Source organism: Peromyscus eremicus, chromosome 16_21, assembly GCF_949786415.1.
Source record: "Peromyscus eremicus chromosome 16_21, PerEre_H2_v1, whole genome shotgun sequence".
NCBI lineage: Eukaryota > Metazoa > Chordata > Mammalia > Rodentia > Cricetidae > Peromyscus > Peromyscus eremicus.
The window spans coordinates 21,322,485-21,345,940 of NC_081432.1; the positions used below are offsets into that span (position 1 = coordinate 21,322,485).

General features: G+C 38.1%; 1 protein-coding gene across 4 annotated transcripts in view; it reads right to left on the minus strand.

The window, feature by feature from the left end:
* Ctnna3 (catenin alpha 3) overlaps nt 1–23,456 on the minus strand; it is a 1,349,586-nt gene that overhangs the window by 346,874 nt on the left and 979,256 nt on the right. For 3 of the 4 annotated variants that reach the window (XM_059281472.1, XM_059281473.1, XR_009383445.1), the window contains one exon: nt 16,800–17,000. In XM_059281472.1, coding sequence (XP_059137455.1) covers nt 16,800–17,000 — 201 coding nt within the window. Of the gene's footprint in view, nt 1–16,799; nt 17,001–23,456 lie in introns of those variants that run through there. The other variant, XM_059281474.1, reaches the window with a different exon arrangement.

Genomic DNA, 23,456 nt, shown 5'->3' on the forward strand with positions numbered 1-23,456 from the left:
TCCTCTGGTCCCCTCAGAGTGTTACTCAGAGTGTTATTTCTGAGAGAAAAGGAATAGCTAACCACCACTGCCACTGGATCATGCCTTCTCTTACTATTCTTGTGGTGCGAAATATAGTATCTCCTTTTATCGTATTTCCTAAACATACGTAAGAGTGATACATTTCAAAAATGGAACTGAGTGGCTAAAAGTCAAAAAGTATTTTTATATTTTGTGAAACATATAATTTGAATTTTTAAAGATGCCTCCTCCTCAAAATGTTGGGCCCTGAATGGATTTGTTTTTGAAAGTGCATATGTTCAAACTCTAATCCCTGAAGTGTTCACATTTGGAGACACAGCCTTTGCAGAGAGGGAGCTCTCGGGGTGGGATTGAAATTCTTGTAAGATAATGAGGGAGAGCTTACATCCCCTTTATTGCTTTCGGCCATGGGGAAACACAGTAGTTGCACCTCTATGCACACAATTAAGAAAGAAGAGTCTTGGGCTGGAGACACAGCTCAGCAATTAAGAGTGCTTGCTGCTCTTCAGAGGACCTAGGTCTGAATCTTAGCACACACATCATGCTGCTTACAGCTACCTATAACTCCAGTTCCAAGCAACCAGACACACCTTCTTCTGGCTTCTGTAGGCATTGTGTACAAACAAGCAGGTAACACACAACTAGACAGGTATACACATATTCACATAGATACAAGTATGTTTTAAAATTAGAAAAGAAGATCTTTACCTGAGTCTAGCCATGCTGGTACCCTGACCTTGGACTTTCAACATCCAAACTGAAAAATACATTTTTTTTTGTTGGCTCTTGTTATAGAAGACTATGGTGTTTATATGTTACAGTATCTAGAACTAAGATACTGGATCATGGAAAACAAAAATGAGAAGCATTTCTATGAGCTAAAATAGATTTGGAGATAAATATTTCAAGGACACAAATCTCAGGATGGATTTGCTACATGCATCACACTGGCATCCTTCTGCTACTGCCAGGTTAATCACACGAGAATCCACTGATGTCCCCTCCCCACACTCAAGACAGTCCCATGAGAATCCATTGTTATCTCTCAACCAAAGCCAGGTGAGTAACAGGAGAATCCAGTTAGCATTTCTCTTCTATTATATTCCTATCTAATGGCATTTCAACAAAAAGATGATAGATAATATTTACTTGTGCAAGACTATATAGCAAAATGTCAAGGGGACTATATGTAGGCTTCAATAGGAACTATTACAAATAAAGCAAGAGATACATTTTATTGCCAAGGTTTCATAGCTGACACTGTTAAAGAAATGCCTTACAGTCAAATTCTAGACTTTTAGGGAACTTAAATTTTACTTTCCCCTTTAATAGTAAGCTCCACAAATATGATTTGCCTCCTAAAACCCAGAAAACTCAGTTGCTAATTCTTGGTGTGTTTTTCATTCTTTCTGGTAAACCTGAATCATTGTTACTTTTTTTATTTTTTGAAAACCATTTGTGACCTTTGAGTGGCAGCAACAACAGCAAACATTTAAAATGTGTACAACACACCCAGTTCTCCAAGAAGAACAATGCTTGGCTTTGTCAGAACTATAGAAACACAGAAACAAAGCAATACATTCTTGTTCAAGTTTGGAGATTTTCTTGTTTCATTGCTGAATAGCTACAAGTTTTTGAGGTAGCTGATCTTTTACTGTACTGTTTAGTATGTGGACAAATGGCTCAGATAAAAACGACTGAAAGAAAATAAAAGTGATGTCACAGACAGGAGAGAACTTCCCTCTTACTCAGGACTTGAGAGCATGTGAAGTCCATGCAGGTTAAGGGATGTTTCCCAATCCTTTAATGATAAACCCATATTTAGACCTTTGGTTTTCTTGATTCCTTTTTTTATTTTTATTATTTATTTATTTATTTATTTATTTATTTATTTATTTATTTTGGTTTTTCAAGACAGGGTTTCTCTGTGTAGCTTTGCGCTTTTCCTGGAACTCACTCTGTAGCCCAGGCTGGTCTTGAACTCGCAGAGATCCGCCTGCCTCTGCCTCCCAAGTGTTGAGACTAAAGGCATGGTGCGCCACCACCTCCTGGCAGTTTTTTTTTTTTTTGATTCCTTATTTGATGCTTTCTACATGACCATGGCACAAAACACAATATTGGAAGTAATGTGTGAACTGGTCACTGTGTCTCTATGATTATTAACCTATTCAGTTTGAATGACTCATAGAGACCACCAAGTGGACAAGGATTCTTCTTCCATTGTATTCCTTATTGTCACTCAATCAAGTTTAGGAAGGATCACTAGATACTTTAGTATTTATTCACCCATTTAATGCATGTGCATAAAATGTCTGTGTCATGCCAAATCTTTGATATTACTTGCAATTTTACATGTTAGGACAGAATTGAAGATGGATTAAGAGTCATTCACTCAAAAACAATTATCAACTTAGTAACATGGGACCACATTGAGCATAACCCATTCAGAAGATGTGGTAGACAGTCTACATGATGGCCTATCTCTGTCTCCTGATAGGCATGGTCGATGTAATGCCCTTCTTTAAGTAACCTTTGACCTTAGCAACTCATTTCTAACTGTTGAATAACAAAGGTAAAGGTATAACACTCTAGAAGATTCCATCTGTCTTTTTCTTTGACTCTCATTCTCTGTTTCATTTGAATCACTCATTCTGAGACAAAGCATCCATTGTGATAATGCAGAGGCAGCATTGGAGGTCTCTAAATAACATGGAGCTGGAGCTCCATAATAACATCGAGGATTATTAGCTTAGAGATTTCCACATATCCCAGGTAGGGCTTGATTGACTACTATAGACAATAGCATTCTAGCAACCTCATGAGAGACTCTCAGTCATAAGTACACAGCTAAGGTGTTCTCAGATTGGATTAATAAATCTCAGAAATTATGAGAAAACAAATATTGATATCCTAACTTAACTGATAATGGGCTTATTTGATGAATGGAAATATGGAGTTTTGAAGGATAGAGAGTATTGACATGTACTTTGGTGAGAGATCACAAATGACTGGGAAAAACTGATGAAAAGATCTGTCCATTCATTATTGAGATAAATACCTATTATTCATAATGAAATTAAAATTTACCCTCTAAGTTATCAGAATTTGGAAAGCCCTCTAAATAGATAACACATCCCAGTGATTCTAAGTTATAATACCTGTTTTATGATCAGAATGTCTTATCCAACTCAGTTCCTAATTTGAAATCTAATTACCAATGCAATTACATTAAAACATGCACCTTTAAAAGTTAGACCTTCCTGAACGAGACTAAGTAACAGGATAAAAGAGATTTGTGGGAGTCTGTTTGCCCTTTGAATCATGGTAGAACACTTAAAGAGTAAAATCTATGAAGAAAGAAATGTGAATAGTCACAGAATCTGCTGAGACTTTGACTAGATTTCCATGACCCCAGAACACAGACCTGAGGAGCCATTGGCAATGGATAGCTGCTAGGAGAGGGAGAGCCAGGTTTATTTAAGTGTACAGCCCCCAGTACATTGACCTTACTCCCAGTGGAAGGCCACATGTTCAATGGTTTATGAGAAACAGAAATTGGATGGGTTAAAAACAGAAGAGCGGACACAGGGTTGGAAGGGTAGGGTAAGAGGGAAGTGTCTCTCTGATCTTTTCTTGTGAGTGGGATGTCTCTCATGGTTCTATACCCTTGCACTTGGATTTACAGGTTTGTTTTCTTTGCAATTTTAAACATTACTTTTAAAAGATATTAGACTAGGGTAGGAAATTTATGCATACTTAGTCTGTCTCATTGACCTTTTATTGTTGTGTGTTTCATTTATTTATTATATTTGGAGGCAGAGTTTTGCTAACTATCCCTGGCTATCCTGGAATTCATTACATAGGCCAGGCTAGCCACAGACTCACAGAGATCCACCTACCCCTGCCTCCCAAGTGTGAGAATTAAGGGTCTGTGCCACCATGCCCAGCTTTAGCATTTGTAATAAACAAGAAAAGAAACACAAAACCAAATTTTGTCTCTGGATTTAAATATTCTTAACTTTGACTGTTAAGAGAAGATAAATAGAAAAATAATAATCAAAACTGAAATATTTACACGTTTATAAGTAGCAGATGGATAAATCAGAAAGGAGAGATGGAAGAGGACAATATTTCAACTTCACTGTTTTATATTCAAAGTGAGCTTATTTTCAAAATTAATGCTCTTAATTCTTCTTGCAGGCTATGCAGAAATTTTGAGACAGGTGGTAAAGAGATGTGCATAACCTTTCCTAGATCAATAAAAAACAAGAGTAAAACTAGACTTTAGAATAGCTGGACTCTTTAAAAAATACTGCCTGTAGTGTTTATAATAAATGGTACCTTTAAAAAATCTCTATATCAGCAGAGAATTTTAAAACATAAATTGTTCACTTAACTTTAACTGCTACAGATTTTGGCAGACAGTAAAATTAAACAGTGGGTGATCACCAGAATGAACGACATCTTTCAATATACCACTGGGTTACTAATACATTTTAAGAGAGGAAATCTCCTGCTAGCATTAGGATTGCGAAGCTGTAATACTTTCTACCATAATTGTTGAAAAAGGAAGCTGTAGATTACCATGAACTGGAAAATTCAATTATTTATTTAAAGATTTATTTATTTTTATTCTATGTGTATGGATGCTTTTTCCTGCATGTACAATATGTGTGCACTGCCTACAGAGACCAGGAAATGGCATGGGTACCTTTTGAACTGAAGTTACAGATGTTTGTTAGTTACCATGTGGGTGCTGAAAACAGAGTCTAATTCCTCTACAAGACCAGAAAGTACTCTTGATAACTAAGTCATCTCTCCAGTCTCCAAAGTTAATTAATTTTAAAGATTTACCTCTAGTTGGTTTTAGTCATGTGTATAGTGTGCTGTGTGCAGGTTTGTATATATGTGAGTGCTGTCCCCTCAGAGGCCAGAAGAAGGTATTAGATCTCCTGGAGCTGGAGTTGCAGGCGATTGTGAGCCACCCTGTGTGAATAATAGGATCTGAACTCAGGTACTCTGCAGGTGCTCTTACCTCTGAGCTGTCCACCCATGCCATTTTTTTTTTTTGAAGTAAGAATGTATGTTAACAGAAAGTAGCATTGCGTATGATAGGAAGGCTTCCTAGTTAATAATCTCTTTGGCTTTTCATGGTTATTTCTATCTTCCCTAGCTCAATTAACAATACTTTTGTGATGTGTATTTGTTCCACTCCTACTTAGCATTATACTTCCTACTATGTGGGTACCATTTAAAACACCTTCCCTTTCAAATAATTTTCCCATGCTCTACTGGCCTTTGGAAATATCACTATGTCTACAGTTCTTGACAAGGTAGGTAAATGGTCTTCCATTCACCAACTCATGACTTTAATATGGACATTACTGAGTAAAATGTTCTCACCAATTAACGAAGCTCACAGATGATGTTGGCACTTCCAAACACTGACCTGCTGATGTACCTTCCTCCTCACAGCAATCACTTCTTATGCCATGTGTGCCTTCTCGTCGATGAAGTGTGGCAGCATAAATACAGCTTGCCTCACTTTGGAAAAAATCAACATATGCTATCCACCTTTTTAGTGAATGCTCACTCCCAGCCAGTGAGGTAGTTCAGGTGATACAAGTGCTTATCAATAAATCTGATGAGCTGAGTGTACACACCAGGAACTCACATACTGGAAAGAAAGCACCAAATTGTCCTTGACCTCCACACATGCACTAAGACACATTAACCTTCCCGCCATACCTGCCTGGATACACACACAAAGAAGTAAATTTAATAAAAAAAAAAAAAACCTTTTCATGTTTGATTTTTTTTTCACTTACTAAAATCACTCTTATTAGGAAATTTGGTGATATAATTTTGTTAGCTGTGAGCACCCCCAGACTTCAGGATTGCATGTTTAAGAGTGACAGGGAAGACATTTGGGGGGAGGAAAAGCTATGGCCACTGACAATTAACTTCTGGTTTTGTTGCCATCCATGTACCAGCAAGAGAAACTCACTCTGACTTTTGTACCAGACATGAGTAATGGTCTCTCTGAAACCAAAGGAGAGAAGAAGGGGACACACTAATTCAGTTTTCTGCTAACCTCGATGACCTTGAGCCTCAAATTCAGTTTTACATGTGATCATATTAAAAGCTTTGTCAGTTCACATCAATAAATATACAAATGCACTTTCCTATATTATACATAAAAATCTCTTTAGAAAGCAAGATTAATTTTATTTTCAGCTAAAGGCAACTAATACATAAAATATGCTTCAAACAACAGAAGGGAATTATCTTATAAATTTCACAAATCTGATTTTCAAGATGAAATGAAAAGGAAAAGTACTTCTGCTAGATAGAGTCTACATCATTAGAAATGTACACACTGTGCTATTTCATGAAATATTTTACTATAATTCTTGTATGAGGAACCTTAATTGTTGCCTTTCTCAGTAGACAGAGGTCTAGCCCAGAGCCCCCTTCCAACTGTGATATGACATGATAGTGTGTGTTAGCTAGAGGGGGTTGAAATAGTGATCTCTTCAGTACTCCAATTTTCCAGGGAGAATCTATGACTGACTACTCCCGACCCCAGAGTATTTGATCCCCACTAGCCTCTATACTGCTATACTTTTCTCAACAGACAAACAAGAACCGTACTTTTATTAGACATTAGTTTATGCTGTCACAGAGCACATATTATTAGATTGTATACCCTCTCCACTGAGAGAATCTATGCCTGATACATTAAACCTGGCAAATAATAATAATAATAATAATAACAACAACAACAACAATATAAAAGATGTCAGAGGAAGTGTTTGATTGTAGGAGGGAACTCAATATGCTGTTTAGCCAGTTGATATAGCATCAGACTGTCTTCTAAACATGACCACAGACAATTGCTACCCTTGTCCTTTATTAGCGAACTCTCTACTGAAACAGTCAATGCAGATACCTATGGCTGCACAAGTCGCTGAGATGAAGTGATGATGAGGGGTCAGCCCGAAACAAGACATGTATACCATCCCCTCTGAGGCTTGGGGAACATCATGAGAAGAATATTAAGAGCTGGAAGACAGGGTGAAGGGTTATAAAATCTCATCTCCAGGTAAGACACAACCATGTCAATCATAAACTCACAACAGCTTGTGGGTACCCACCCTCAGTCTGCATAATAACAGACATGTCCACAGTCAAGCATGGGTGGAGGAAGGGCTCAGGGGCTCTGCCCTCACTGCTGATCTGCCCTCTACTGACAGATTCAGGGGGTGCAGAAATCAGTGCCTTTAGTTGTGGACACACTGATGACTCCTGTAAGCTCTCATGGGTAGTGCAAGGCAATGGTGACACCTAGGGCCCTGATAAGATCAAATGCATCTCAAAACAAACCAAAAATACTGAACCTGGGAAAGGACTAGTAGGGATCTGAGGAAAGGCTGGTGGTGGGAGGGAGATAGACAGTGCAAGCAAGGAAAAGCCATCAGAACATGTATTGCAGTACTTTCACATTGCGGATACACACCTTAAAGGTCAAGGTGGAACCAACGTTTCCTCAGTGGGCACAAATACATATTTGTGTGTATATTTGTATGGAATTTTCAAAGAACTAAACTAATCAATAAAGACATTAACTAAATGTCCCTCACCTAGCTGGATTTAAAACAAAATGATACACTCCAATATGTATGATTTTACGTTTAAAGAGTTATGAGATACAGGTCTGGCACTTTTTATTGTTATCGCAATTAAGTAAAGGAGTCATTGAAGTGTATTCTGTACTTCTTTGATTTTTCCTAATTTTCATAGAAGACTCTCATGTTTTCACAAAAGCATCTAAAAAATAACCCTCTATTATGTTCTCTTGGTAATGAACATACCCACATTATATGTTATAAAAATGTCCTCCCATAAACATACCTTGGGTTTATGTCATATCATAGAAATGCCTATTAGTATATCTACTAGGCATATAGGAAGTTTGTATGTTTGATTTAAAAATGTCATAATCAATCATAAAGAACTAAGGCTGTAACTAGCCACTGAGGGCCATGTTCCTAATTGGTCAGGGGTAGAAGTTACTCCTTTGTCACTGTGATGACCGATTTGGTGGGTAAAAATCAATCTTTCCTTAATCTATGTCCTTTCATGGGTTGGTAATCATCTTCTGCTTCTCATCATCACCCTTCCCTTCCCTCATAAAGCTACTTCTTGTGATGCAGTATCATCAGCCGGTATGATGTAGAAGAGTCTCCACTGTGACTTAAAGGCTCAGTAATCACCTTCCACACGCTGAAAACCAAGATGTGGATTCATAAATTACATTATGCTGACATAATGCCAAGAAAGAGGGATTAGGAATAAGTAAAACACAAACAGATATATTTTAGGATTTATTCTAGTGATAGAGAGACCTGGAAAGTGGTGTTAAACCACTGTAGCATCTGTGACGTCCAGTGTCACACTATGATACCATCAAAGTTTCAGCATGGGTTGTAACAGAACCTCCAGAAGCTCAGGCTGACTTTGACATTGGTGCCAGATAGAGCATCTCTGGTGTTTTCACTATTTTTCTACTTGTTCTTCAGTCTTCTTGAGGGCTTGTTGCCTAATTTAACCATCAGTACATTCTGTGGCTTTCAACCCAGACCCAAAGGGAATACTTCATGCTTGAAACATTTAAATATAAATTCTTATCAAATTTACTTGTACCCTATAAAAGGATCATGGAAAAAGTAAAAGTTTGTCCTTTTCTGGATAGAAGTATATGCCAGTAGGGTAAGAACCAGAGGTGTGGCCAACTTCTCTTTCTCGGTGGTGTCCTGTTTTCTTGGAGATCATCTGAGTTAGGACAGAGCTAAAGAAGATGTAAGACCACAGAAACATCTTCATATTCACACTGGTAAAGAACCAAAGAGCAGATACCCATTCTTTTATTTCTCCGCCACATCTCCCTTCCTTTTATCCCATGCCAATTCATCTCTTCTATCTTTAATCCTTTTTTCTTTTGGCAGCATCTTCAAAGTCACATTTCACATTTTCTACATAGGGAGATGTTTCAGTCTCTGCCTATGCTCTTCTAAAATCCAGTCTTAAGCCTTTTATTTCATTTTCTGACTGTAAAATTTCTACTAATGCATCAGAATCTGTCCTTTTTTCTAATAGGATATTATTGACTAGGAAATTGTGAGTCAATGAACTATAGCCAAAAGGTCCGAAAAATCTTTTCCTTTGCACAGTGTGTGTGTGTGTGTGTATATATATATATATATATATATATATATATATATATATATATATATATATATATATGGCATTTTGGTATTTATGGAGTTAGTCTTTATTTTAAAGGTGAAACAACCAAGAATCACCTGGAAACAGTCCCAATGAGGAATTGTTTGCATTATGTTGGCCTGTGGGCATGCATGTGAGATAGTTCTTCATTGGGTTAATTGAGGAAAGAGAACCCATATTGAATGTGGGCAGGTCCATTTTATGGGATAGACCTAGACTGATGGGAAGGAGAGAGTGAGATAAGCACTAGAATGTATCAATTAGTTCATTGCTCTCTGCTCTTGGCTGCTAGATTTGAGTCCTATAGTAATCCAGTCATTGGAGAGAAGATAGGTTTATATTAGGCAGACATTCTATTTAGATGCAAGTTCTTTACACTTATACCTAACAGTCCCAGCTTGGGCAGGATAAAACTTTTTCAAAGCCATGACTGACCTGCAATTTCTACCTAAAAGATACCTGGCTATCCTGGCTTAGCTAAGTGATCCACAGACATAAGGCTTTAAGAAGCCTCTCTTGGTACCTGTGTTCTTGGGCGTGAGATTCAGGCTTGGAGCGAAAGGAAGAAAGAGTGTAATTCAGAATCCTTTCTCAGGCTGTTGAAAGGGGCAGGGGGTTGCCAATGATGGTCTCTGAGTTTGAAATCCTGGTTGCTGCCACTCACAACAATTTGCTGAAAGTGGTGTTGAAGTCCAGTTCAGTGGGGTCTTTCAACAGATGTGTTTCATTGATGTCTCTTGTAAGTAATTGAATACACAAAAGTCCTGATCTCTTGTTCAACAGCTCACTGAGGAACCTTTTAAAAGGCTGACCCAAGCTTTCTAGAAGTGGTTAATATCTAACTCTGCACAGTAATGAATGACTTCCTTAATCTTTCTTCTGCCCTGGCCTTTAACAGAGCCCACTGCTTCTGTTTTCCTCAATAGAGATGACATCTTATTAATTACACTATGCTACATCACAATGTGATCTTATAATAAATGTTAAGTTTAAATGGTAGAGAAGAACTTGGTAATCAAGTAGGCAGACAATCCACTAAGGAGAGATGTAGCTGAAGTTTTCCTGGTCCTGCTTGGCTCTGCGGCCACTTGGACCCAAGTAAACACATGGAGGCTTATATTAATTAAAACTGCTTGGCCATTTTAGCTCAGGCTAACTATTGACTAGCTCTTACACTTAAATTAACTCAATAATTCTTATTTGTGTTCAGCCACGTGGCTTGGTACCTTTTCTCAGTTCTGCCTTCACATCTTGCTTCCTCTGTGTCTGGCTGGTGACTCCTGACTCAGCCTTCCTGTTCCCAGAATTCTCCTCTCTGCTTATCCTGCCTATACTATACTTCCTGCCTGGCTACTGGCCAATCACCATTTTATTTACCAACCAAATCAGAGCAACACACATTCACAGCATACAGAAAGACATCCCCAGCAGAGAGATGCAGAAATGAACTCAGGTGCCTGCCTTTAAGGATAAAGCAGCCTAGTAGGAAAAAGTTGCTTGTAAATGGCTGGTTATGACCATAGATAAAGGGATATAAACCTCCACTAGGAGACAAACACATCCTGGGACAGAGTAATTAACTGTCACTGAAAGGGAGTCCAGAGTACTTTTGCAAGGGTGGTAACCTTTGAGTCAGTGTTCAAAGGTCAGTATAGATGGTAATAAACAAGAGAGAGCATTCCAACTGCAAGAACAGAATTAGCCAAATCATACTAGCCAACAAGACAATGATATCCTGTGCTTGAATTTCCAGCATCTGGGAAGTGGAAGCAGGATTGTGAGTTCAAGACCAGCCTGAAATAAACAACTCTTTTAAATTAATTAACTTTTAAAAATTGAGGTTTCCAAAAAGAGTTTAAGTTTTGTTAATAATTTATTTATCTTTAACTTAATATAAGATATGCCGTGTTTGGAAGAGATAATGCAAAGAAATGAATAGGGCTATCCCTTGGTCCTGCAGCTATGGAAAGAAAGTCATTTCTGGATGATTTGCAAAGAGTTATGAGGTTGTCTGAACTATGGTTACTTAGAGACATATCTCTCAAGGGCCACATTACATTGAACATAAAGAAATTAGGGCTGCTGGAAGAAATAAAAGGATTTCTAAAAGCCGAGACTGAAAGCAGTTTCTTGAAAGATGAATATAATTTGACATGTTAAACAAGAGGTAGGATACCGGGCAGTAGTGGCATGAGCCTTTAATTCCCAGCATTTGGGAGGCAGAGGTAGGTGGATCTCTGTGAGTTCGAGGCCAGCCTGGTCTACAGAGCAACTTCTAGGACAGGCTCCAAAGCTACACAGAGAGATCCTGTCTCGAAAAAAACCCAAATAAATACATTAATTAATTAATAAAAAGTGGTAAGAATATTCCAAAATGAGAGGCATGACATGGGCTAGACCTAGATAGAGATGGTTACAGCCTTAGTGTGTTCAAATCTACTGAAATCATATGGGCTGGGTTTTTGGTAACACACCCTGGAAAACATGTTTAGTGAATCTGAGGAAAATGAATTAAACAAAGCAGACCAGCTATACGAGGAAATGGAGGCAAAGATGACGTGGTTAGAGACCGTGGTTTAGGAACAACAAAGGAGAAGACACCAAGAAGCTCCAGCCACCTCTGCTGTGAAAATGATATTGCTTCACTCTGCTGGGCAGAGGAGATTTCTTTCAGTCACACCTACAATGTAGAATACCAATTTTCAAATGCTGCAGAGAGCCAGGACCTTTGGACCAAATCCTTTGGCATTTGTGTGCAACTGCTTATTAGGATTGTCGGGCAGAGATGCACCATACGGAATGCAGCCTGTCTGAGTCTAGCTTACCAACACAATCCATTCTATTTAGTTAATTGTCAGTTTAGTCAATTCTAACTGCTATTTAAATCTATATGAAGAAAAACCACAACAGAAATTTTCACAAGCGGCCTCAAATAAATTTTCAAGTGTCTCAAATGCCTTGGGGGGGGGTGTATAACAGTCTGAGTCCCCAGGGCTTTAAGAAAGAAGGGCTCCCAGACATGCATTTTTCTTCTCCTCTTCCTTTATTTTTATTTTTATTGGGTTTCATTATCATGAGTTAGGAGCCACCGTAGACAAGGCTAACACTTACCAGTTTACAGCCTCTACCTCCTAAGTGTTGAGATTATAGGTGTGCACCACCATGCCTTGTTTTTATGGTGCTGAGACTGATCCCAGGGATTTGGGCACAACAAGCACAGACTCTGTCCACAGGGCTACATCTGCAGTTTGGGATTCATCAGTCACTGGGTGAATGTACTATTATTTCCAATAAATACTAGTTTCCAAGAGCAGGGGCAATCAGGATGTCTTGTTCGGGGTCATTTATGTGTCTGCTCTGTTTTTATCTCTATTTCTGGCCGACAGTGAAATGAGGTAGGGTTGGATGGTTTGCAACAATGGATGCTTTTGGACCTGCTCATTCCTGACTTTGATAGAGCCGATAGCCACAGGAAAATATACTCTACCAGGTCCATTCTGTAGTCGGCCTCTCCCGAACATCATAAGAAAGAACTAAAGTTGGTATTAAGGGGGTAACTTCTAGCTTTCATGTTGCAGTTTTTCAGGTTATTTTAAAAACTAATCCAGAGCTGGGCGGTGGTGGCGCACGCCTTTAATCCCAGCACTCTGGAGGCAGAAGCAGGCAGATTTCTATGAGTTCGAGGCCAGCCTGGTCTCTAAAGCGAGTTCCAGGAAAGGCACAAAGCTACACAGAGAAACCCTGTCTCGAAAAAACAAAAAAAAAAACCAACCAAACAAACAAACAAAAAAAAACAAAAAAAAAAAGACAAAAAAAACAACCCTAATCCAGGCCAGATGTGTGGCACTTATGCCTTTAATCCCAGCACTTGGAAGGCAGAGGCAGGAGGGTCTCTGTGAGTTCAAAGCCAGCCAGGTCTACATAGCAAGCTCTAGGACAGCCAGGACTACATGGAGAGACCCTGTCTCAAACACCAACAAACAACAAGTTAATCCAAGCCCCCTCCCCAGAAGGGTTTCCCAACAGGTGAAGGAGCTCAGTGCTGGGGTAGAATTGTGAGAACATAAAGGATTTCATTTGAAGATTAGAATGCTATGCCTCTGTTGGCAAAAAGTAGCTCTCCACTATTGACTGCATTTCCCTTCAAACTAGTAGGAGGGGACAATGTCAGTTTCTGAATGGAAGCAGGGCAGCCTTATATCCTAATGTGGAGAATAACCTAGGAGGTCAGAAAAAACAGAAAAACTGTTAATGAGCCACAAAGTATGATCAAAAAATCAAGGCACCATGTTCCATGAACTCTTTCTGTAACTGAGACAAGATAGCAGAGGCTCCGTCATTCATGATGATACTTACAGCAAATTTTCTAAACATTAGGGGGTCTCAGGAATAAAAAAAAAAAAAAAAACTATTCACAGGAGAAAAACAGGCCACATTAGTATTCTTTTGCTAAAATGTGAGCTACTAAGGCTTTACAACACAAAACATGACATTTCCAATTATGTAATTTGGTAAGTATTTAAATGATAAGTCCAAGATATGACCCAGGGGTGAACAAAGATGACTGTTACCCATCAGTCAATGGGGTAGGACAGAAGAGTTAGAAATATTTATATATTTAATAGACAATTTTTATGTATTAAATAGACAATGTCTCCATGGGAGAGAGAGAACACACAGTCCTCAGCTTTGGTTAAGATCAAACTGATATAATTAGGGTTTTTCATTTAGTTCATTGCTCTGAATTCCCTTTTGTGAGGCACGCTTTTGATAAATTTCAAGGAAAGCTATTTGGAGGAAATTTTGAATTAGACTTATTTTTACGAAGAAGAAAACAGAAGTGTACTTCAAGGATATGCCTAAAGCTTGTCTGAAAGAGACCAAGACGATTAGTTAGGAGTCATAAATTATGCATTTCATAATAAGATTCACTTTTTACAAAATAGCCCAAAATATTCTATACGTCTCACCTTTGGAATGTAAAACATGATTTGAATGGGATATTTTAATTAATGTTATTTTACAAGTAAAGAGAGGAAAGGGGGATTTGTTAGCTCTTTCTGATTGTGAATATTTGGTACAGTCATTAATAATCACAGATGCATTAACAAGAATGTATTTCAATGTCTGAGTGATTTGGCTACTTTTTCTAATGTAGAATGACTGCCAGCAGTTCTCAACACTGGAGGAATTCACTTCCACTTCACCCTGTGCTTCTGGCAGATGTGCTCTCTGCCTATGGAGTTTAAAAGTGCGGACTTGGCACCTCATAGAGATGTTATGGCCACAGCGTCTGCAGGTGAGACTCGCCTAACACAATCACAGAACTGAGATGCAAGCAAAGTTCATGCAACCCTGGTGGACTCCAGCCACTTCACCCCACAGGAAATTTTCACCTGGATAGAAAAGAAAATGCTTCGCACAATTTCCCTCATATTTAAAATGCCATTTTGGAAGGTGGGAAATGGAACCTGTTAATTGACCAGACCCTAGTTTCCACCAACTCGAAAGCTAAGGATGTCATCTGATAGGATCGTGGGCTTCTCCCATCTTGCTGTACCCACCTTTTTCTGATGGACCCACCAATGTATTCTGAACTTGCCTCGATTTATGACACATCTTTGTTATATAAAACTATAAAACTTCATGAAACTGCTTCCACACTGGAACATGGAATTTGGGGTAAGCTAAATCTGTGTTCCCGGACCATGGTTACTCAAGATGCCTCCAGAATAAACTTTTTCCCTAAAAATGGACACAGATAATTAGTACTTGATTTGAACCAATAAAGGATCACACAAATCTGGAATAGAAAGAGATATTAAATGACTGTAACATAACCAACTTCCAAAGCCAGTACACATATTTCCAAACAATAAAAGGAGCAACTAATATGTTCTCAATTATTTTTGTGTGTTTTGAAACAGGGTCTCAAATGCAGCACAGGCAGGCCTTGAATTCTTGATGATACTGTGCCTCAGACTCCATGCCGGCCTAGTCTGAGAGCTGGGATTGATGGATTATACCACCATAACTGACTGTGTGCTTGATTTGTTTCATTAATATCTCTGAGGAGTGGATGTGGAAATATTAGTTTAATATCAAGAGCTATAGATGTGCCTTTACCACCTTTCCTCAGACCATTTCATTATTTGAGAAGTATGTTTAAAGAGATGATGAGAAAGTTATCAATGATTGATATATTTTTCTTAAATCATCTTAAGAGTTTCAAATTTTAAAATGGAAGAAGTGTTTTTGTTGTTGTTGCTCTGTTTCATTTTGTTTTAAAGATCGTCCATCAGGGATGAAGAGATGGCTCAGCAGTTAAGAGCACTGACTGATCTTGCAGAGGACCTAAATTCAATTCTCAGCATCCACATAGTGGATCACATTGTCTGCAACACCAGTCTCAGGGGACCTGATGCCCTCTTCTGGTCTTAGGGGCATACATGCACATGAGGCATGAACAAAACATCTAAAAACATAAAATAAAATGAAAAAATTAAAAGTATTGTCCATTCCTCTTTTTTCACAAATAATATGAAAAAAATTTCAAAGTTAACATGCCCTACGTATCTCTTAAGAAAGGATGATTTAAATATGATATCTGCAGGAATCCCAGACACAACCTCACTCTATTGTCAAGAGGCAATATACATACATACATATATATATATATATATATATATATATATATATATACATACATATATAAAATCTCCACAGGATTTTCAATTTCACAAAAGTGGTTTGTGGTTTATAGGAAGGAGCTCTGCCATAACGATTTATAAAAACTGTTGACTGCCATCCTTGTTCATGATTCTCTATGAATCCTGACTTTCATGGGTCTCTTGGAGAAATGTTAACAATAGTATTTGAAAGAAAAATATCATTATATTGAGAGTGATTCAAAGCATTCTCTGCCCAATTTTAGAAAATAGTAACTTGAGTACTGCCACCGAAACAGTCACGTATTATATATTTCTTAAACAATGAAAGAAGAATTGGGGCAAGAATAGAAAGCTATTTTCCATAGAATTGCAAGCTAAAGGTAGCCAGCATGTCTCTGGATACATAGGAAAAACCTGCTATGGTTAAATAATAAGAAACCCAGGGGTACCAATAATATAGCCAAATGAAAGCCTGCAAACTACTGCATGCTTAACCCCATGCTGGCCTAATTATAGCTCCAAACATCTCTAACATTAATAAACACTCACAAGTGGCTAAGGCCCTGGGAGTAATGCATGTATTTAAAAAGACCTTTTTTTTTTTTTTTTTCTCAATGAATATATTTTTTCCACTGGGATAAGTTTCAAGTCACATAACGACAGGATACCAGACACCAATTATATGGTATAGGGATGTGCTATGTGTGGGATCAAGTGACACAGACTGAGACCTTTCATCTTCCCATGTACAGATATTTGGTTGCTTTGCAGATTCAGACATGAGGAACTGTGTAGCTGTCATCGTGGACAGAGACTCACCCGTGCCTGTGAGGAAGTTGACATTCTTCATCACACCATCCGTGTAAGCACCGGGTTCATAACTGTCCATTTCCCCTGTGACAATGTGAGCTACTCTTGCAGCTCGTCCTCGGATGGCACCTGCAGCTCGGTCTAAGTTATCAGCATCCTGGTCCCTCAAGGCTATGATGCACTTGTTGACGTCTTCCAGGATGTGGCTTTCTGTAAAGAAACAGAGCAAGGTACTTGTATGCATGTGTTTTGATCACACACATGTAGTGTATTGCAATATTATTGACTTTTCACTCTGGACACACTATGTTACTGAGGTCACTGAGAAGTAATTATGAATTAATTAAGTAAAGTTACAGGTATTTTTATTTCATTTCTTTACTTACTATTTGCAACAGCCATAAAATGTGAAATTTCTTTTTGAACGTAAGAGTTTCAGGGTATGGGGAGGTGGCTCAGCTGGTAAAGACAGGAAGGTCTGTGCTTGGATCACCAAGACTCACTTAATATCTGGCCACTACAGCTCTATATGTAACCACAGTGCTATGGTTGGGGACAGAGACAGGGAGAGTCCAGGGGAAGTTTAGCGAGCCAGTCTAGAAAAATAAATAGACAAACCAGTGAGCTCCACGCTCAGAGAGAGACTGTCTCTCAAAAAATAAGGTGAACAATGATGAAAAAGAAGCTATCCAGCAACAACTTCTGGCCTGCTTATGCTCATGGATAGATGTGCATCTACACCTACAGACAGACAGGCAGGCAGACAGACAGACAGACAGACAGACAGACACACACACACACACACACACACACACACACACACACGGGGGGAGAGAGAGAGAGAGAGAGAGAGAGAGAGAGAGAGAGAGAGAGAGAGAGAGAGAAATGTGCTTAATATGAGGATACACACCTCAAATCCTAGCACTAGGGAAGCTGACCCAAGAAGAACAGGAGTTCTAGACCAGCTAGCCTTACACAGAGAATTAAAAGCTTCATTGTAAAAATATCCAAAGCACCAAGGGGAACAAAGGACAGAAAACTGTATTGATTATGCATTATTTTAGGTGCTAGGGCCTTTAGAGTATGTTTCATATTTGAGGCACAAGTACAAATTGAAGGCAGTTTACATTAAAATAGAAATAGAATATATAATTATAGAATATTTAGTTCTGAATAAAAGCAATGTTATATAAGAGCACAAATTTAAAACTACCATCTTTGATTAAGTATACAGGAGAATAAAACAATGGTGTTTTATTTAGCTAGCAGATAATAAAATATGAAACCTATGATATTTTTGAAATACTTATTTTGTATGCGGATGGGGTGGGTGGGTATGTGCATGTGCGTTTAGGTGCCTTCTGAGGCCAGAAGAGGGCGCTGATCCTCTGGAGTTGGAGACTGGTGAAAGCCACCTGATGAGGATGCTGGGGATGCTGAACAGGAAGAAAGTAAGCATTCTTAACCACACTGCCATCTCTCCAATTCCACAAACTAAAATCTTTGTGTTGTAAAGCAACAATTTCTCAAGTCTGTGAACACACACACACACACACACACACACACACAGACAGACTTGTCTACTCTGACAGGGTTAGAATATCAAAAAACAACAGAGAATAATTATCACAGTCAGACAACAACGTTCTCTATAAAATTATTAATATTCTCAAAGAAAAGTAAGGTGACAATATGAGTAATATCAACAAATGTAAACGATGATCTTTTTTGTTTCTTGTTTTAGTTCTCGTCGCTGTATTTTTGCTTTTGGAAATAGGGTTTCACTCATTCAGCCCTGGGTGGCCCTGAATTCTCCATTCTTTTGCCTCAGCTTGTCAAGTGCTGGGATAAGAGCCTTTCATCACCATGCACATGATTATGTATAAGAATTAAAGAAAAATTTCAAAAGTAGTGATTTGGCTTCAGGCTTTATCACATGAATCCCCACGCAAGAGAATTAAAGTCTCGATTATTTATCAACATACACAAGAATTGTTATAACAAAAGCCCTCAGTGTCCTGTACCATCTTGTCAACCTTTGTGTCCTCCCTCTCCTGTTTCTCTTGGATATGTTTGTGCACATGTGTTGACTGTCCGGGCTGATGTACGTTAATCACATGACTAAGTTAGCTACAGTCATAATTTTCTCTTAATGGATATTTAAACAATTAAAGAAGATTATGGGCAAGAATAGAATGCTGTTTCCCATAGAACAGCAAGTTAAAGGTCGTCAGCATGTCTCTGGATACATAGAACAAACCTGTTATAGCTGAATAATAATACTAATAATACTAATACTAATACTACTACTAATAAAACTATCATAGAATAGTTTCTGTTAACTCTACTATTTCATTGCAGACTTTCTAAGCTTCACTTACATGTATTTTTATTGCTTTTCATTTGATTCTTTCTGTGGGCATGCTAAAACATTGACGTAACTGCACTGCCGACTCCTGTGGTTAGCATGTTCGCCTTGTACTGTTGTTTAAATGATTTCTTTTATTTTGGAGATTATAATATAATTACATCATCCTCCCTCCTTTTCTTCTCCCCAAACCTTCCATATAGCCCTTCTCACTCTCTTTTAAATTCATGGTCTCTCTTTTCATTAATTGCTATTATATGCATATTTATTATATGCATATAAGCATATGCTGTTACATGCATATACACATTCCTAAATAAATAAATATACTGTGTTTTATATATATGTAATATAATATAATATAATATAATATAATATAATATAATATAATATAATATAATATAATATAATGATCTCAGTCTACATAATGTTATATGTATGTATATTTTTAGAGATGAACATTTGGTATGGGTTAACCAATTGCTGTGCTCTTCCTTGGGGAAGATGGTTTCTCCCACTCTCAGCATTCCTTAGTTGCTTGTAGTTCTTTGTGTAGGGTTGAGGCTTCGAGGGCTTTCCCCGCTGCACTTTGGCATGTCTGTTGTTATTGTCCTTGTTCAGCTCACGTTTGGGCAATCATGTTGGTGAGATGTCATGGGTGTAGCTTCTGATTTCACTAGGAGACACAATCTCACAGCAAACTCCCGGACCCTCTGGTTCTTACTGTCTTTCCGGCCCCTCTTCTGCACTGTCCCCTGGGAGTTATGTGCGGAGGTTAATTTGCAAATGTATCCATTGGGACTGGGCTCCACAGTTCTGCATTTTTTTATATCTTTTTTTTAATTTTTATTTTTATTTTGCAATACAATTCAGTTCTACATATCAGCCACGGATTCCCTTGTTCTCCCCCCTGCGGCCCACCTCACCTTCCCCCCAATTAGCAAAAATGAGGAGGGTTTATATGAGCGAGAATTGTTGAGACCAACGTTGGATAAAGCACAGGGACAAATAGCCAAACGAATGGAAACACATGAACTATGAACCAATGGCTGAGGGGTCCCAAACTGGATCAGACCCTCTAAATGGGTAAGACAGTTGATTGGCTTGATCTGTTTGGGAGGCATCCAGGCAGTTCTGCATTTTAATGGGTTGTGTTTCACTGATGATAAGTGAGGGCTATATTTATCTGAGGTTATAAGGACAAATACTTAGAACATAGTTAGAGATTCTGCTGGTTTAGTAAAAGGGTATCTGTATGTTCTCTTCCAAGATCCATGATTTCATTAGCTCTGGGTACTTGGCTAGGTTTCAAGTACCAGGCATGATATCCCTGTTGTTGAACGTGTCTTCAGTGCAATTAGAGAGCTATTGGTTCCCACCAAGGTATACAAGCCAAGACTTCACCATTATGGTTATTATGCAATGCTAGGCATTGTTGTGGCTCATAGGCATCATAGCTGGGTAGGATTCTTGGTGGCTTCCCTCCTTTGGAAGCTTACATGGCATCTTCTGGTACCAGGGAAGCTAATACGTAGGAAGAAAGTCTTCAGGTTAGTTCAAGCCAGGGCCCTCCTCTGCTAGCAGTTTCAATTATCACAACTAGGTCTTCGATCAATTTGGAGCTGGTTTTGTGTGTGTGTGTGTGTGTGTGTGTGTGTGTGTGTGTACACGCGCACAAGGTGATAGCTACAATTTTAATTTCATTTCTTTGCATTTGGACATCCAATTTTCCCAGCACTGTTTGATTCCCCCGCCCCCAGCCTCTTTTGTTATATTTCCTAAGTATGCAATAGCTGAAGTTATACATACTCATGTTTGAGTCTCTGGTTTTGTTCTGTTGCTCTACATGTTTGCTTGTTTGTTTTGTTTGTTTGTTTGTTTGGGTTTTTTTGTTTATTTTTTTTGAGACAGGACTTCTCTGTATAATAGCCCTATCTGCCCTGGGACTTGCTGTGAAGACAAGGTAGGCCTTGAATTCACAGAGATCTACCTGCCTCTACCTCCCCTGTGCTGAGGTTAAAGGCATGAACTACTATGCCAGATGCCGAACTAGATGTGTTTATTAAACACAACTGTGGTGACATTTTGTTTGTGATCTAACAAATAAAGCTTGCCTGATGATCAGAGTATGGAGCTAAGCCACTAGTTAGCCATAGAGGCCAGGCAGTGGTGGCACACACCTTTAATCTAAGCACTCAGAAGGCAGAGGCAGACATATCTCTGTGAGTTCCAGGCCACCGTGGGCTACACAAGATTAATTCAGTCTAAAAGAGAAACAGAGCCAGGAGGTGATGGCTCACACATTTAATCCCAGTACTTGGGATTCCTACGCCTTTAATTCCAGCACTAGGAAGGTGGAGACAGGAAGTGATATGTCTGGGCAGAGAGAGGAATATAAGGCAGAAGGAGACAGGAGCTGATTGCTCCTTTTCAGTCTGAGGATTCCTAGAGGTAAGAAGTCTTTGTAGTGGCTGGCTTCTCTGCTTCTCTGATCTTTCAGATTTCACCCTGATATCTGACTCTGGGTATTATTATTATTATTATTATTATTATTATTATTAAGACCAATTAGAATTTATGCTACACACAACAAATAGATAGAATTTGTTATTCCAGTCATTCAGTCTGTAATTTCTGATTGAAAAATTGAAAGGAAAACATTAAACTATAAATTCACCAGGCTTTTAAATTAATCTGTAGCATTCTCTTATGAATATATCATAAGACACACAATAAACCTGGATGGTTCCATTGCAACAGGAAACACGTGCAAGCATTACTGTTCCTATCTCTTATATAATGAAATAAAAGTTTAAGTGAAAGCACAACAATTACATTTTGGGAAGTCCATAGACATGCATTTTTATGACACATTAAAAAAACTATCATTTTCAGGTATATTCATAAGGCATGTTAAAGCACAACACATGTGCACACAATGAGTGTTTCATCTCTGTTCAGTAGGTGTTCTCAAATTTAGATTGCATGGATAGTTTTCTTCAGTCCTATGAAGTATATTAATACTTAGGAAGAACAATGTTCATTCTCAGAAGATTAATTATCTAATAAACTCTGTAATTTGTTTAATTAAGATGAAATGATGCCTGTGATAAATTATTTTTTCCTACTGAGTTTGGTATGGGGTAAATAGACAAATTACACACAGGAACAATGAATGGGATGGTCATCTCTTCTACACAATACTGATGTGTGTGGTAGCCACCACATTAGTTAAATTAGAGAATCAGATCAAATCAGTATGTTTTGTCTCTTCTTGGTTTGGCCTTACAGATGGTTTTGTGGCTATTGTTCGCACTTTAATAAAGCCATGATATTGTTATGTTGAAGAATTATAGATGTGAATTCATATATAAAAGTCTCATATGACCATATACATTTTGAAAATATAATAATGAAAGAAAAGACAATAAGCATATAACCAGAATTACTCTGAGGCTGCCATCCCAAAGATGTGGAATATGATGATAAAATGACCTTCAAAATTACATGTAAGTATAGTATAAAATATAAATATCATAACTTCTCCGTTATTGTGATACCTTCCCATAATCATGAAATCTTCACAGAGTAGTAGAAATATTATTGGTATGAAATTTTAAATATAGACTTATAGAAAAAGAAAACGAAAATGTTGCATACTTTGCACATACATAGAATATCTAAATATTATGCTGATTTCTTATAAATATTATTGTGTTGTCAGGAAATTTTATGAAGTTAAAAAGCCGTTGTGAATAATCTAAAAGTTTTATGCTGGCTCTATAGCCAGTAAACATCTAGGAATTTTTAAAAATTAAATATACCATATCAAATGCTCACTGATCTATTTCTGAATATTGTGATGCACTGGGTATTTCTATTACATATTGCAATGTTGTTTAGAGTTCTGTTTCTCCTTCAGTTTTTTTTTTCAACTACAGAGTCATCTGGTCTCAGGAATTAGATAATTTAAAAATGCTATTTAAAAGAGACAAAGCATGTTGTTATAGACCAAGAATATTTAGAATATTGCGCTTTGAAAGCTGACACATAAGGCAGCTGGTCTGAGGCTCCGGAGTAGCTTTCCATTTGCCTTTTGATGCGACAGGAGGATGGAGCATTCTGATGTGGGCACCAATGCATACTTTTAAGACTAGGGAACTGCTGAATTACTGGCAATTCCCATTGATTCGTTACAGCCATCCAGGAATGCAAAGGGTGATTTCTGTTATGTTGGAAATGAACCAAACACGGGGCTAAATGGAACTGATCTGTCACCCTGAACACTCTGTCCCCTG